The 17,130-nt window shown below is 38.4% G+C and overlaps 1 protein-coding gene across 1 annotated transcript in view; it reads left to right on the forward strand.

Moving 5' to 3' along the window:
- Window positions 1-15,217, forward strand: part of ASZ1 (ankyrin repeat, SAM and basic leucine zipper domain containing 1) — a 35,200-nt gene extending 19,983 nt beyond the window's left edge. The window contains exons 7-13 of the mRNA XM_009910464.1: window positions 628-740; window positions 2,278-2,353; window positions 3,150-3,206; window positions 8,261-8,373; window positions 12,848-12,953; window positions 13,374-13,487; window positions 15,071-15,217. Of these exons, the coding sequence (XP_009908766.1) occupies window positions 628-740; window positions 2,278-2,353; window positions 3,150-3,206; window positions 8,261-8,373; window positions 12,848-12,953; window positions 13,374-13,487; window positions 15,071-15,217 (726 nt within the window). The remainder of the gene's footprint in view (window positions 1-627; window positions 741-2,277; window positions 2,354-3,149; window positions 3,207-8,260; window positions 8,374-12,847; window positions 12,954-13,373; window positions 13,488-15,070) is intronic.
- The last annotated feature ends 1,913 nt before the right edge of the window (window positions 15,218-17,130 follow it).

Below are 17,130 nucleotides of genomic sequence, written 5' to 3' on the forward strand. Positions count from 1 at the left end.
AATTCCATGAAAGTGGTTTCACCGTTCCTTTAGGTTTATTGAGGTTCTACTTGTTTTGCTGGATTTTGTAGCAGCTGTCTCAAAACTCACACAGGGTAATTCAGTTTCTGGAATCCATCACTGATGCATAGTGATGTCTGGCAGAAGGCTTGCTTCCTCAATCAGTTGAAAGAATCCCTATCTGTCAGATGTAGTTAACTTAAATTGTCAGTTGTGAATTGCTAAATGTTGGGTTCATATATGCACTGAAAATGGAACCATTAAGATAGTTGTATACTTTATGCTTTTAAGACAATGTATGTAGTACTCTTGTCTGCAAAAGTGAGTATGTTGATGTTTTGTTGCTTGTGTAATTACAAATGCTAACTTTTTTTAGACTGTATATACTATTTTACTCTGTCAATTCATTGCTGTGCTGGAATTTGGTTAATTCAGATATACTCTTGATAAACTCTGTAGACTTATTCTTAAGTCCTCATTTTTGTTGTGTGCTTTAGAGAAGTGGCAAAAGCTTCATGCTCCCTGTAAGCTGCAATTTTATGACAGAACTCTTTGTAGTCTTACTTCTGTGTATTTCTATGTTCATTTTTGGTTTGAATGATAATTAATTCATTCTGACTTTTCCAGATTTATAGTTTCCTCTCATTGGCTGCAAATCAGTTGCAAGGGAGATACCATGAAACAGTTAAGCAAGAGGCTATATACAAATTTCTGACAGTTGCCCCTGATGACAAAGTTGGGTAAATACAGTTGTAATTTTAGCTTATTAACATTCCTAAAAGATTGTATCCGTTCATATCAATGATTCAAGTTGTATTAATAAATTTTATATTTTTTCTGAAGCGCTACCAAGACTCCACAGGAAGTATATTAATGTGAGACTCAGGGATAGGATGCCCAGAGGGGTTGTGGATGCCCCCTCCCTGGAGGTGTTCAAGGCCAGGTTAGATGAGTCCTTGAGTGACAAAGTCTAGTTGAGAGGTGTCCCTGGTCTTCAACAGGCCGTCTACTTGCTTTCTTGAATTTGAGCTGCAGTGGACTTAAGATGCCAGCTTGTTTGTCTCTGCTCAGCCAGATCACACTGAATTTGCAATACCCTAGTTTTGTATTACTAGGCTGATGGCAGTTCACTGGGTAACAGTTCACACTGATGTAGTCTTATCTCAGCCAGAGTACCCCAATTTTGACAAAGGGTCACCTGGTTATGTTGCTTGGTGAATGCATATGTCAGTCTCTTTTTCTCCTCTGTTCTTCAACCACAATAGTTTTAGAGGTACTTCTTGGAACAGAGAGGTGAAAGCTTTGCATGGTAAAAGCAATTATCTCTGCTTTCCTCCTTGTTCTTGCATCTTATTATTCATAGATTCTTGAAGCTATTGTTCTAGGTATATCTCCCCATCTGTGGACCAGATCTCCTGTGGGAGGTGTCTGCTCCTTGGGGATCATCTTTTGAGCCCCTGTACGCTTGCCATGAAGGTGACATTGGAGATTGGTCTTCTAGAACTCTTCACAAAGACTCGTACTCCTAGATACGTAATGGCCTCAGTGTTAGAACAGATCTCTCTCATTTTATTAATAGGTTTAGAGCAAACAATCTCTTACCTCGGGGTTTTGGCAAAGAATTCACTGTAGCAATTGCAGTGGTCCTTTCTGGGTGTTTGTATTTGCTTTTTGGGTTAATTCAGTTGTTCATCTGATTGTTGAAATCTGCTTAAGTGTTGTTTCTTTGTTTTTTCCTCTTCTCTTATATTTTTGTATCTTGGTAGAATGGAGAATCAAAATTTATACTTCAGCCTTGTTTATAAATGTTAAACTCTCAACTACATTAGGTTATACTGTTTCCTCAGTCTGCCTTCTGAACAGTAGTCTTCTGACAAAAAATTTCTTACCAGACTAATTTGCACTATCTTTAATTATATACATTCCTGTTTTCTTGATAACCTTTTCTGGTTTAAATGGAAGTGACAGGGTAAGAGTTCTGGGCTGAATCCAATTTATATGAATGTTATCTGATAAGAATACATGGTTATCTTCCTTAACCCCACTTTGAAATATTTCAGGTTTTTGCAACCTAACTTTACTGTTAATTTGGGCTATTTTGCTACTTAAAATGACATTTCTTTATGAAAATTATTCTGGTTGCTCCCCAGTGCTTTGTCTCAGAGGCTTTTCTGTTTTGTTCAGGATGTTTGGGTTTTTTTGGTTGTTTTCTTTTTCCCTCCCCTGATTTCCACTGTTTTCATCTGGAATGTAATTTATTTTTTTTCACATTTACAGTTCCTATTCAACTTTTGATGACATGGAAGTGTTTTTACACGGTCTTGATCTAGAACACATAATAAGATTACTGAAGGTAAGTTTGTGGTTCATCTTCTATCTGTAAAGTAGGCCATTAATGCAAAATGTACCTACAGCATAAAAAAAAAGTTGTGTTAGTATATTAATTCAAATAAATGTATTAAATTATTCATTAACAGAAGTTTGTATTTGAAGTGGTAAATTATAGGGAGGTCATTGACCTGATAGAGCAGGTACACAGGAGGGCCATGAAAATAATCGGGGTTGGAGTACCTCTGCTGCAATGACAGGCTGAGGGAGCTGGGGTTTTCAGCCCGGAAAAGAGGAGGCTCCAGGGAGACCTAATAGTGACCTTCCTGTACCTGAAGTGGGCCTACAAGAAAGATGGAGAGAGACTGTTTACAAAGGCCTGGAGTGATAGAATGAGAGGCAATGGCTTAAAACTAGAGAAGATCAGATTTAGATTGGATGTTAGGAAAAGGTTCCTTACTAGGAGTGTAGTGGAACACAGGAAGAAGTTTCCTGGGGAGGTGGTTGACACCCCATCCCTGGAGATAATCAAAGTGAGGCAACCTGATCTAGTTGAGGATGCTCCTGTTTACTGCAGAGGGGATTGGACTAGATGACCTTCAGAGGTCTCTTCTGGCCCAGACCATTCTGTGATTTTGGTTATGTTCATTAGACCCAACATGATGTTTCTAAACTGGAGAGCGTTTTCATTATGTCAGCAGTGGTGTTGTGTAGTTGGTTTAGTTTCTGAAAACTGAAGTAAAACATAAGAGAGATTAAGTGAAAATAGTGTTTTCTTCTGAAATTCTTTTTGATAGCAGAAAACCCTTTGTTTTATACAGGAAAGAGATATAACTTTAAGACAACTTCTGATCATGCAAAAAGATGAGTTAATAGAGGTGAGTTCACTACTTCAGAAATTAATATTCTCCCTAATCTGGTAGCTGTGAGGCAAGTACTGTAGCAGCTGGAGCCACTGTTTGTATACAGATGTTAATATTCTTGCAGAATTGATGTCACAGAGGTGTTTTTCCTGAATTTTTGTCTGTAACTGAATAAAGTATTTGGACAGAATTCAGAAGTAATTCTGTATTCTCAGAGGGTGCACATATAGTGAGTTTTTTAAGAGAGATTTGTAAGAGTTTGCTTAGACCTAGGCATAAGGCATGTCGTCATGTTCCAGTGTTACTGCTTTTCTGAAGCCTCAGGATCGTGCCCATTGGACAGCATCCCAGCATGGGCTTCGTTTGAATCCTAAAGCCCCTCTTGATAGGAATTTTTCTCTTAAGGGGGAATTTTCTGGCTTTCTTCTCATCACTGTGCAAGCTGCTGTGTTGGTCTTGGTTGCATTAAACTGCAAATCTGACCAAGTATATATTTTTACTGAATGCCTGTTTTGATGTTCTGTCATTACTTGTTATTGTCCAGGATATGCTGGGGGCAGGGGAGAGAATTGTGGACTTCAGTGAATAGCTAAACCTCACAGTTTCTTTACCAAAGAGGTGTAATTTCACACAGACAACTAACTTCTGTTTCAGTGTTACGTGTTTGAAGGTCCCTGTTAGAGCATTTTTGGACAAACCGAAATAAATACCTGGATCAGTTGCCCTAGCACAGGAAGATAATACTTACAGGAGCAAAACTGGTTTGCCTCTTTGCTTCCTGCTTTTGCAGAGCTGTTCCTGGAAAATAAGTAGTATTTTGTGCATGGACATGAATTAATTATTGAGTCTGTAACTGAGAATTTCAAAAAATGACATAACATGCCTGGCTTATTGGTGCTTCATAAGTTACCCTGAAGTCTTGATGCAGTCTAGGTTTAGAGTTCTCCCGACAGTTTGTCCCCACACTGCTGATAGAACAAATCTAATCTGTTCCTTTGTAACTCCAGAGTTGAAAGTTTTTAGTGTGATGGCAGATCTTCATCTAACAGCCAGCTCTTTTAAAGAGCCTGGATCTTATTACTGCAAAGATTAATGATGACCTCTGATGAATGCCTCTGAACCAAGTTGCTTTGTATCCAGAGAACTGGGGAGAAAACCCATCACTAGTGTTATACACTTTACTCCATCAAACAATATCACAAAGATATTTTCTCTGTAAATACCTTTATCTGTATTCTACAACAGAGCCTAAACAATGACTCTCTCAAGATGAAATCCTTGCATTCCTTAGGCTTATAAAACTGTTCCATACTGAGGCAGGTCTGTTCAAAATACTGAGACATGTCTGTGCACCTTTTGGAGGTTTTTGTCTGATTCTGTGCTACTCTTAACACCTGGATCTTTTTTTGTCTTTTTTTTTTTTAGCAAATTAGAAGTAATTTTACTTCTGGATGCTTTTAGGACTAAGAAGATTCTTTTTTCACATGTTTATTGCTTGAGAATAAGATAAACTCGCACCCTGTTCTGGATTTAGGAATGTATAATGATAAGTTAACACATCCTGTTAGCCTGACCTCAGTGCCAGGCAAGATTATGGAATAGGTCATCTTAAGTGCAATCACACAGCACTTACAGGATGGCCAAGGGATCAGGCCCAGCCAGCATGGATTTAGGAAGGGCAGGTCCTGCCTGACCAAACTGATCATCTTCTATGATCAAGTGACCACCTGGTGGATGTGGGGAAGGCTGTGGATGTAGTCTACCTGGACCTCAGCAAGGCCTTTGACACTGTCCCCCATAGGAAACTCCCGGCCAAGCTGTCATCCTGTGGCTTGGACAGGAGCACTCTGTGCTGGGTTAGGAACTGGCTGGAGGGCTGTGCCCAGAGAGTGGTGGTGAATGGTGCCACATCCAGCTGGCAGCCAGTCACTAGTGGTGTCCCCCAGGAATCAATGCTGGGCCCCATCCTGTTCAATATCTTTATTGATGATCTGGACAAGGGGATTGAGTCCATCATCAGTAAGTTTGCAGATGACATCAAGCTGGGGGCAGGAGTTGATCTGTTAGAGGGTTGGAGATCTCTGCAGAGGGACCTTGACAGGCTGGACAGATGGGCAGAGTCCAAGGGCATGAGATTTAACACATCTACGTGCTGCAAATTGGCCACAACAACCCCATGCAGTGCTACAGGCTGGGGTCAGAGTGGCTGGAGAGCAGTCAGGCAGAGAGGGACCTGAGGGGACTGGTTTATAGTAGGTTGAACATGAGCCAGTAGTGTGGCCAGGAAGACCAATGGCATCCTGGTTTGTATCAGGAACAGTGTGGCCAGCAGGAGCAGGGACGTCATTATGCCCCTGTACTCAGCACTGGTTAGGCCACACCTTGAGTCCTGTGTCCAGTTCTGGACCCCTCAGTTTAGGAAAGATGTTGAGTTGCTGGAAAGTGTCCAGAGAAGGGCAACAAAGCTGTTGAGTAGTTTGGAACACAAGCCCTATGAGAAGAGGCTGTGGGAGCTGGGGTTGCTTAGCCTGGAGAAGAGGAGGCTCAGGGGAGACCTTATTGCTGTCTACAACTACCTGAAGGGTGGTTGTAGCCAGCTGGGGTTTGGTTTCTTCTCCCAGACAACCTGTGACAAAATGAGAAGAGACAGTCTCAAGCTGCACCAGGGGAGGTTTAGGCTGGATGTTAGGAAGAAATTCTTCACAGAAAGAGTGATTGGCCATTGGAATGGGCTGCCCAGGGAGATGGTAGAGTCACCATCATTGGAAGTGTTTAAAAAGAGACTGGATGAGGCAGTTGATGTTGGGTGATAGGTTGGACTTGATGATCTTGAAGATCTTTTCCAACCTGGTTAATTCTGTATTGTGTATCAACATTCAAAATACAACCCAGAAGTTTAACTTCATCATTAGAGAATCTGTTCTGTGTGCTGCCATATGGCAGTTCTAGGAGTCTTCTTCCTCTGCTTATTGCCCTACCCCACCACAAGAAAGCAATTAATATTTGGCAGAAAATTGTCAGGTTATTAAAAATAGTGGCCACTTTGGCAGCATGGCAAGGTTTTAAGAGTTTATACATAACTTTATCTCATAAGTATGTCATCTTTTATGTGTTGAGCCAATATCTTATTTGCCTCTTCTTTCATTTTCATTTAAAGGCTGACAGAAAAGTCCATGCCCCAAACTCACACTCCAGCAATGTGATTTTTAGAGGCAGTTTATTATTTAAGTATATATTTAGTTAAGTGAAGAATAAAGTCCATCTTGTTAGAGTTGATGTGCCTAAAATCAAGACTGCTTCACAAATAGAAGCAAGTTCTTGTACAACACTTGTATGTTCTTAAACATGGCCACTTCATGATAATATTTGCATTGTTTAAACTGCCAAGTGTTATTGGATCAACACCAGCTTAAAAGGTTGCTCATCCGTAAGGAAGAACGGCTTCTTGCACTGCAAGTGTTCCACGCATTCATCATTGCATGAATGGTCAGGTGATGAGTAACCCTCATGTTCAGCAGATATGGCCTAGAAAGGGAAAATATGTCTGCACTGGGGAACATTTTGAACAAGTTTATCTATTTTCAGTCTCTTAAGTTCTGTACCAGTATCTCTGAATTCAGAATTACTGTAGTGGTGACTTCTATTATGTTCTTTGCTACCAAACCCATATCTTCAATATGTGGTGGTGCCCAGTCGCTGATCTATTTGCAAGGATGAAATTACGTTTTATCAAACAAAGTACAACTGCTGGTCAGAAAGCCATATCCTGATTAGCTTGTTCCATGAATGAGAAGATGGAGTTGAAAAAAAACCACCCAACAAAACAAACAAAAACATTCTGTGAAATAGTTCCTTAAGCAAGATAGTTTCAGTATTGAAGAGTAACTTCAGAATGTTTCTGCTGTTGTTTGCAGCATTAGCCAAGAGTACAGAAGATTAACTGATTTGAGCTTAGGGACTGCGTGAACTGATGTTGAGTAGTATTTAGGCTTGATCTTAATTTGAGGCAAAAATCTGTTCTGAGATTGTAAGTATATAAATATACTTATAACTTTACAGATATAAATATCTGAGGGGCAGGTGTCAAGTAGAGTGGGCCAATCTCTTTTCAGTGGTGCACAGTAATAAGGAACAATGGATAAAAACTTGAATATAGAAGGCTTCACTTCAACATGAGGAGAAACTTCTTTACAGTGAGGGTGATGGAGCACTGGAACAGGCTGCCCAGAGAGGTTGTGGAGTCTCCTCCTCTGGAGACATTCAAAACCCACCTGGATGTATTCCTGTGAGGACTGCCCTAGGTGATCCTACTTTTGTCAGGGGGGTAAGACTCGATGATCACTGGAGGTCCCTTCCAACCACTAACGTTCTGTGATGCTATATGCTATCCTTCATATATATCTATGTGTGTGTATATATGCTTTTGCAGGCTGTGTCATGGTAGAAACATCCAGCTGAATGTCTTTTAGCATATTTTTTTCTCTCTACTAGATTTTGATCATTTGAGTTTTTGGAGGTGGTGTGAACCAACCAGGTTTTTTTTTAAAAAAATTAAATTCTGTAAGCTGATAAGGTTTTAGAAAGAGGTATCATATCTTATGAGACCAATTTCAAACTGGAGAAAAATACATCCCTTAAAAATTTGTATGAGCCCTTCCTAAACTCTTGCCTCTTTCTGTAGAATTCTTCATACGATGCTGATTTCATCATTTCCATTCTCTTCTTTCTGCGTTAATGCTGTATCTTGCCATCATACTGACTGGTGGTTTTACTGTAAGAGATGACTGAGATGATACTGAAATAGATGAGCAAAGCATCCTAACAATGTAGGGCTACTTATAAAACTGCTATTTGGTGTATTTTGTGCAATTTCATGTTGGCTCTTCCTCATCTCTTGTAACTTTGTTTTGCAGCAATGAATGTTTTCTGTGTATTTATTGTAGCTTTCCTTCAGTAGTTATATGCGTTGTAGTTGGTTGCAATAACTTAAAAGCATAGAAGCTCACACAGTAAATGGCACTGTACTGTTAAGTCTTTAAATCATATTTGGAATTACTTTTTAAATTTAGATTGGCATTACAAATCCTGGAGATCAGCAGAAACTCCTAGATGCTATTAAAGAGATACAAGTGGATGAAATAAGAATTGGAGGCCTCTCTGAAGTGCTGAATCTCGAACTGAGGTATTAACTGTGTATCTAAGGAAACAGAAGTGAAATGTGAACTGTTTAAGGTGTGACTGCATTGTTTTCTAGGGCTCAAAGGTAAAATTCTCTCACACCTTATTCCAAGCATAGTATGCTAGTTAGGAGATAATGAGGGCTGATGGTAGGTATGTTTTGTAAAAGAATGTTAGAAGCATAGATTCTTGTGGTAGGTATCTCTTTATGGGTTATATTTCTCTTATGTGCCATTACAAATTAAGAACTTTGTAAGATATTTTCCTTGTCATAGACTATGTATACACCAGTAGGAATAGGCTTATGAAAAAAATGGGTCTTTTTAAGAGTGTGTTACTCCTTCAAACATCCATTCCACCATGGTATTTTTTCTATTGTAGGTTCTTTCTTACAGCCTTAAAATATCAGCTCTGTAATACCTCTCTCACTTCTGGTCTAGTCTTGTGCAGTCCCATGCACGCCAGGCCTGAGCTGAGAGGAACATTTCTCAGCAACCTTATTAAACTTCGTCAGTCCCCTAAGCACTGGCAAAACACTCTGCATGTCCAGCACCAAAAGAATGAAGGCTATAGTACATGTAAAGGTGTCCGAAGATTTCATAAACCTCTTACCCATGTTTTCAAGATGAGAGACCTAGACTTTAATTAGATTATCTGCTCTTATCTTCCTTCTTTTGACTTCCCAGAACTGTAGAAGAATAGCTCTTGAAAATAGGATGCATTTAATATTTTACTTTGCAAAAGTTTTAGAAATGGTCTTGGGCAGAAAACTGTTGCTTGCTTTGCAGAGGCTTTACAAAGTCAAACTGTGTTTGTTTGACTTAGAGAAGACTGGTTTGAAGATACTGCTCCTTCCTTGTACCTTAGCTGCATCAGTATTAAGTTAGGTTCTCTGTGCTTATTTCTATCCTCCCAGTCCCACCATGATAAGCAGAGCATTGTGTTGCCTTATTTCCAGTAGCCTGGCTAGAGTAGTACTGGGGAAAAAAGCTTTCTTGCATCCTGTCTGCTTACTAAATAACTTCATACTGTCTGGAAGAGTGAGCTTCAGTTCCTCTTTAAAATATCTGTATCTTCCTCTTGGTTTGTGACCTGACAGCTGTGCTGCTACTTTTAGATATTTCTTCCCTTTCCAACCCACTGTCAGCATTATTGGGGTACTGTGAAGCTCAGTATGTTAGTTATACTCTTCACTTGGTGGACAAAACACATGTACTTGGGTTCAAGTTCATTCTATGCATGTCATTATGCTTTGGAGGCTGCTGAATCACACTGGCATTGTGTATTAGCAGTTATGTCATGATGTGGTCCTGCCGTAGCATTCTTTTGGCCTCGGTTACATGAGTCCATCTAGTCTATGCTCCATTCCCATCACTCTTGCATAGAGCAATTGCTTCTGTTCCTAGTATTGTGCCTTTACCTGCATCCATTACTGTGCTTATACAAAAGAGGCTTTGCAGTCTGCTTGAGATCCATTTTTGCAGCATGCTGCCAAGTGTGTTGTAGGATGAGGGAGGACATGCAAGACATTTATTGAAACTCTTGAAAGACTGAGATGGGCTGGAGGAGCGGTGTGTTCATGTTCTAGAACTTGATGCTACTTCTAGGCTGAGATTCTCCAACAAAACAAGTGAATCCAGGTGCAAACTTGTGAGTGTTCTGTAAAACTGAAGAACTACCAATATGATTATGGATACATCATAAATAATCTGACAGCGTTTAATCTGTTCTTATTAAATGGAGTCTTTGCCACAGAGCTGAGGTAGCAGGCCAGGCTTCTGAGTATTTAGCTGTCCAAGTTAGGCACCTTTAGAAAAGGATGTTGACCTTTCATCAGGGGATAATCAGCTGCAGTTTAAGAGGACTTTACCCAGTTTAAGCATCCATGCATTTTTGTGCTTTTTTTACAGTGTGGTCCCTAAATGCTGTTTCATAGATACGTTCAAGCAGAGCAGCTTAAAAATTTCAACAAAGGTAGTAAGTGGAGAAATACAAAGAATTAGCAGCTCACTGCATGTATGACTGAAAACAACAAAAAACCTACATGATGTTCAGTGCAGTCTCACACACCAGTGGCATATCTAATTCCTAGTACTGTGTGGGTTTGGATGATACGTAGTTCTCAAAACCAGAAAATAACTGATTGATTGACGACTGTAGTACACAAAATATGACAGCATTTCAGTTATGGCAAGCACTGCATAGTTTTTTAGATACTGACTTGACATGTATTCTAGGAATCTGACCTTGAGACTAAAATCATAGGCTATGTTTACATGCTATTATATAAAGATTTTACTTCCCACTTGTTCAGAGTCATTCTGTGAGAGGGAAAATCAGTCATTAAGTCATAGAAAAACTAACATAGTAGAAAATGTTGAACTGATTGATTATAAACTTCACGGTGTCTAGCACTGTTTGGCCACTGGTGTTTTGACAGCCATTCATTCTTTTTAAAAGTGCTTATATCTTGGAAATGTTATTTCCATTTGCAATAGATAAAAAAATTCTATGAAAATGGGTTTTTATAAGAACTATTATACTTCTTTATTACACCAATAAATGTTTTTCCTTTTTTCTTCTTTCCTCCCCATTCCATGATGGTAACATATTTAACTTTTGCTGAGAATCCTTCCAGAATTACTAAAACTAATTTCCTTTATGACAAAACACAGAAATGCCATAACTGATCCTAGCCAGCTAAAAAGTTACCTTTCTAAGTAGAAGGAAAGTATCATGAGCATGCCTTGACTTCACTAACATGGGAGAAACTTTCAGATTATCTCCAGATGCAATTCTTTCGTTTGGTGTTTGGGGAGTTTTACCCTAAATATTCCTTTCAGCTATATTATTCTGAAATAATAATTTCTTTCAAGTTAATAGGCTTCCTTACATCCCCATCTTCATAAAACCCATGAACAGTCTTGGGTTTTATCCTCCAGCAAGCACCCTTCCTGATGCTTCTATGTATTTTTGGTTTAAGTGTTAAAGTCTTAAAAGTTCAGCAGTATTGTGAACCACAGATGTTGGTTGAAATTTTGCTCACTGATGATCTTGTGACAAAGCTGAAGGAAAACACTGTATGGGTTAAATCCAGTCTCTGCTTGGACACTTACACCACACTGGCACGTGGCTTGATTTAGCTGTTTAGAAAATTTAGCATATGCCTTTTTACCATCACCAGCAGCAAACAAGGTGATATTTGTGGCATTTAGGTTTATAACAGGTTGTCCTAGGGAAAAGAGGAACACTGGGGTCTGAATTAGTTTATTCATGTCCTTCCATAAATAAAAGAGATGTCCTGCAATAGGAACTTAAATTTTTCTCTTATCTTGGCCCTGCTTCTTACTTACCAGAATGACTTATAGACAGTGAAAACTTCTCCACTGGAGGAGATACAGGCACTTCTCAGGGGTTTCAGACTTTGAGAGCTTATTCTCTAAAACCAAATGAATGATCTTTATTGCCCACTTTTCCTCTGACCAGCCAATGGCAACAACTTTCTGGCCAGCACCATGGCTTACAACTAACACTCTCTGAGGCTTGCGGTAAAGTAAGGTGAGTCAGTGTCACATGGAACCTCTAGAAATTTATCATCAAAATTAACCTGTTAAATTTTTCTCTTCTTCTCACCATTCTTTTGAGATGCTTGTCAACTAATTACCAGAGTTGTCTTCCTCTTTGTATTTGAGCACTAAGTAGAAATTTCCTTCAAGGTAGATAACATCAAATATTTTAGGCTTTGAGAAACATATTTCTGAATGCAAGGGCCAAGTCAGTATTACTGAATTCTTCTTTTTCTTCCACTAGTACATTCTTCCACAATGTACTAGTATATTCTTCCACAATGTACTAGTCATTTCAGTCTGAGCTCCAAATGTAAAAAGCAACTTTTTTTTGTTTATTCCCTCACCCACACACATCTTCCTCAAAAATGTAAGCTGCAGGTCAGGACCATCTGTCTCTCAGCATAAAATGCTGAGATTGTGATCTGTACATACCCATATGTACTGGAACTCTGGAAAATGGAGTTGCAGTTGTTATGCATAGAGTGTTAAAAAATTACCCATGCTGCAGAAAATTAAATGTTTTCACTAATAACATGGGATTGCAGAGATTTAGAAACGGAAGTAGAGGTTAATATAATGAGTCCAAAAAGTTTTTGGGTGTCACTTTTTCAGTTTTCAGTGGGTCTCACTAGCTGAACATCTCAGGTAACTTCATGGCTTCTTGTCCTTCCCTGGACATGGGGATGACCAAAAAAACCCTAAAGCACAAACAAGCAAAACCCAAACCAAACAAAAAACACACAAAATGTTAAATACGGTATTTAACTACCTTGTAGTAAAATCACACTGGGGTTTTTTTTTTTGTATGCCATGAAACTGCATGTCTGACTCACTAGCCAGTGTTGGAAATGCACAGATACTATTTAGCCTTTAACAAGTAACAGAATATCTTTTGTTGCTCTTTTGTAGTGGAGATGAATTCCTCAAGTTTGTTCAGAAGATGAATAAAGAGTGTAGTAAGCTGACCATTCCTTTGCAGACTGTGAATAAACATTTCCTTGAAAATTCTCACAAGGTATTCAACAGAAGACAAAACCCATTGATTCAGAGTAGTATTATTACTCTATTCTAGAATGTTATACTACCTTGTAAAAGGAAAAATGTGAATGCTCATCAACCATCTTGATTATTATATGATTATATAGAGCTGTCCAATGTCCTTTTCTCTAAAGGACAACATTTTAAAAGAACTTAGTTGAGAGTTAAACCACCCTTAAGTTTCTTCATGTTTCTGCTGATAAGGGAGTTAAGGTGACAGATGGTTCCCTCAAAGGCTGAGAGTAAGTAGTAGATTATGTTGTGCATAAATCATAGAATGAAAACCCAGCATAATGTGGTCATAAACTTCTGACACTGTCATTTTCTTAGATGGTAACTGAAGAATATTAAATTGGAATCTACAGTAATTCTGACAGATAACTGTATCTATTAACAGATAGTACTGCAGTGGGCAGGGACTGAAAGGTTTATTGAAGCCTGTGAAGATTTGATTTGCAGCATTGAAAAGCTGGGAGAAGAAGTTACGAAAATGAAAGACCTGGTGGAGAAGGTGGGTATGTGTGAGACAAATGTGATGTCCATCAGTGAAATGTTCTGTACCTCCATCTCCTAAAAGCTCTTTACCTGTAGCTTGATTGTTGCATCCACTTCTCCTTCAGCTTTTCCATGGACAGAATGATAAATACTCTAGAATATTCCACATCAGCATGGACAGTCTTCAAAGGAAAGCAGAGTCAATCTTTTTCTTTCTGCTGCAGGAAAGAATTAAGTGGAATGCATCCCTGTGCTCTTGGACAGTCACTGTGTCATAAATGCCACTCTGAATACTTACACTCTTATTTCTGAATTAAGGAATCTTTTGTTTGGAATTATTGACTCACAAGGAAGATACTAAAGGTTTATAGATTGAATGGGAGGCATCCCAGATAACTCTTCAGAGTGACAAAAGAAGAGGGTGGGAGAGGTCAAGGCTAGATGTTAGCACCACATCCGTCATTCTCAAACCAACACAATGACACACTCTTGTCAGATGGGGTCATTTTAAGTAATAGGATAGTAAGAGGAATGGCTGCTGGGACAAAGTAAATGGAGCATCAGTGTCAGAAAGGAATCTGTTGCTGAATGAACCCATGTGGAACTCGAATCTTGAGTATAATGCTACTAATGCAATTTCCTGTAGTTTAAGTAAATGTAATGTAATGTAACAGCCTTCTCCCAATAAATCACTTAACACCAAATATATTTAAGAGATAAATAGAGGCTGTGGCAAAGAACTTTTTAGCTATCTATGTTCCTTTTTTTTGCATATGCAGCTGTCAATTGTATATATGTATTTGCCTTCTGTATGTGCAGCCCTAGTTTTAAGGGCTGAGGTGAGATCTAAATTAGGTGTCACTTTGCTTTGCTCTCATTTGTACTTACGGTTTTATAGCTGTCAAGATAAAGTGTGGTGGCTCTGTACCCAGTGTAAAACAGAGGTGTTAACCATTAGTCTTCTAATTACTTCAGAATGTAATTCCTGTTCTGTGAATATACTGTAGTGTTTTATGAATTTCACTGATGGAGAATTTAATACAAAACGTTGTTAATTCATGATGAATGAGTACTGAAACATTTATTAGGAGAAGTGCTAACTGAAGTGAAACACTTAAACCTCTTAGTAAACTTGTATAGATTCCCTTGAAATCTTTAGTACTGTTTGCTAAGCTTAGTCATTGCAAGATGTTGCCAGCAGTACATGTTATGTCTGCATATAATTTTTGGAAGCACAGTAAATTAGATGGCCTTCCAAGCATTATAAATTGAAGTAGGGAATCAGAACCTAACCCTGCTGAACTCCATGACAAGGCTCCGCTCAGTTTTAGCATCTGTTCAAGCAGGCACTTGTAAGGTACTTGCCACTCCCTTCAATTTCAAGGGAGTCTCATCTGTTACATATTTAACTTGCTTTTCTAGTAAATGGTTTTAGTAATGATGACAGTACTGGTTAAACTATGATTGGAATTCAAGTGTTTTGTTAGATTTTTGTGATCATCTACTAGCAGTGTATTTTACTTTATCACATACTTAAGAAGCTTTCAATAATTATTTTTCTTTGTTGGACTTTTTACATGAACTTAACATCTGCCTCAGCGCGAACAGAGGAATGACGCCAGCCGAGTGAGACTTCCAGAGAAAGCATCCACCTTGAAGAAAAGATTAGGACAAATGGGAGTGGTAACGTTGCTGGGACTTGGTGTTTTCTTCATTGTAACTAAGTTAGGGGTAAAGAAAACTTGATTTTAAGTTTTAGTGCTATGAATACTTTTTGAAAGCTTGGTCACGTTATGCTTCTGTTCATGTGCAGAGCTGAGCTGAAGTCACATGGCAATTTATGTGGTTTGTCATCATATCTGTAGTATTTGTATCAAATAAGCACTTTGATCTAGAAATAAAGTTACTGAAAATGAGAACTGCTGCTTACATTATCTTATTGTTTTCAAAATTATTTGTGATGCAGTGTGGGGTCTGAAGTCTTGTCTAAACTGCTTTGCCTTTTTGGCATAAAGCTATAATTATTGCTTACTAATTACTAGTTTCGTTTCTTTCATTTAGCTGTGAGGTGAACATAAGCAAATAATTCTGATTGGATCACGTTTGTATTTAAAATTATGATGCAGTTGTGTTTTGGATGTTGGGAGGGTTTCAGGTATTTTAAGTATCTCGTGTGATTTTTATGTTGATAAACTGTGTTGGTTTTTTCCTTTTAATTTTGCATATTGGTCAATCATAAGAAAAACTTCCCAGTGAGGTGTTTGGGGATTTTACTTGTTTGTTTATTTAGTTTGTCGCTGTCATAGGTCTGTGGAGATCCCATTACACATTGCCTAAAAAGTCTTTTCCCACTGAGCTATGACACTCAAATAATGCCTGCAGTCTGTTTCCTTAGGGATACACACATATTCATAGTTTCATCACATTTATTAAAAGGATTATAGCAATCCTTTATTACAAGATGCAAGCAACCTAGAATGTATAGCAGCATGTTCTTTTTCTTGGTCTGGTCTTTTGCTATGACAGCTTCATGCTTACAGTAATTTTTTCTTACTATATCTCCTCCTAAAAAGCCATTTGTAATTCTGCAATGAAACATCAATACCTGTTTTTCATCTGGTTACCAAACCAACTATGTTAGGGAAAAATTAAAGAAATGGATACAAGTTAATTTAAATCAGTTGTGGTTTTGAGCCATCAATAAATATACCTATGAAAAAATAGTCTAAATCTTAACTCTCATATTTCCAGAGATGTTGTGTGGAGTCTTAATCTTTGATGTTCCTTCTAGAGGCTAGTAAGAAGATAAAAACTTGAGTGCTACTCCAGCTGCTGACATAGTTGTTCTATGCTTTTTGGTTTAGAAAACTCTGTTGTGTGTCAGTATGTTTCCTTGTTACTGCAATTGTTTCACCTCCTCTCCTCTCAGGTTTCTCCCTCAATGCAAGGAACATTGTACAGTGTTGAGGCAAGAGACAAATACAGTATAAGATGGGGATTTTTTCGTTCTATTCCCAACTTTGGGTCAGAGGGAATGAGCTGTATTTATCATGACCACCATGTACCAGCAGAAGTGGAGAAGTGTGCATATTATCAGCATACTGACTTGAACTACCAAAGTACATAAAAGGCAAAATAGTTACCTCTTTCATCATATTACCTTATAATTAATCCTAAACTAACAAGACATGTCACAAAAGGAGGAATCCATGGGAATATAAATATCTGTGGAAATACAAAAATCTGTGAAGTGTAATTGTAACTGCTCGTCATACATGTGCAACCTTATATATACATAGCACTCCTCCTCTAATTAGCATGATCTATAGTTCATATGCAGTGATGGGATGGCTCACAAGTATTACTAGAACTTTGACACTGAACAGCTGTAAGGTTTTTCTGTTGGGTAATGGAGTTGAGTTTTTGGGATTTGGGGATGGATGGGAGGAGGAAGGAGGCAGGCAGGCATTTTGTACGTGAAATTATTTCAAACACTATCAAGATTTCTGTGGAAAGATTCTGTTACTTTGCTTGTTACTTAGCTTCACTATTCCTTACTTTCCCACTTCAGTGAGAATTTGCATTAATGAAGTCACTTCAAAGGACACTGAACATAGCTCCCATTTCAAGAGATGCATTTCATATCGCTTGCCAGTTGA

Source organism: Dryobates pubescens, chromosome Z (genome assembly GCF_014839835.1).
Source record: "Dryobates pubescens isolate bDryPub1 chromosome Z, bDryPub1.pri, whole genome shotgun sequence".
NCBI classification, from domain to species: Eukaryota; Metazoa; Chordata; class Aves; order Piciformes; family Picidae; genus Dryobates; species Dryobates pubescens.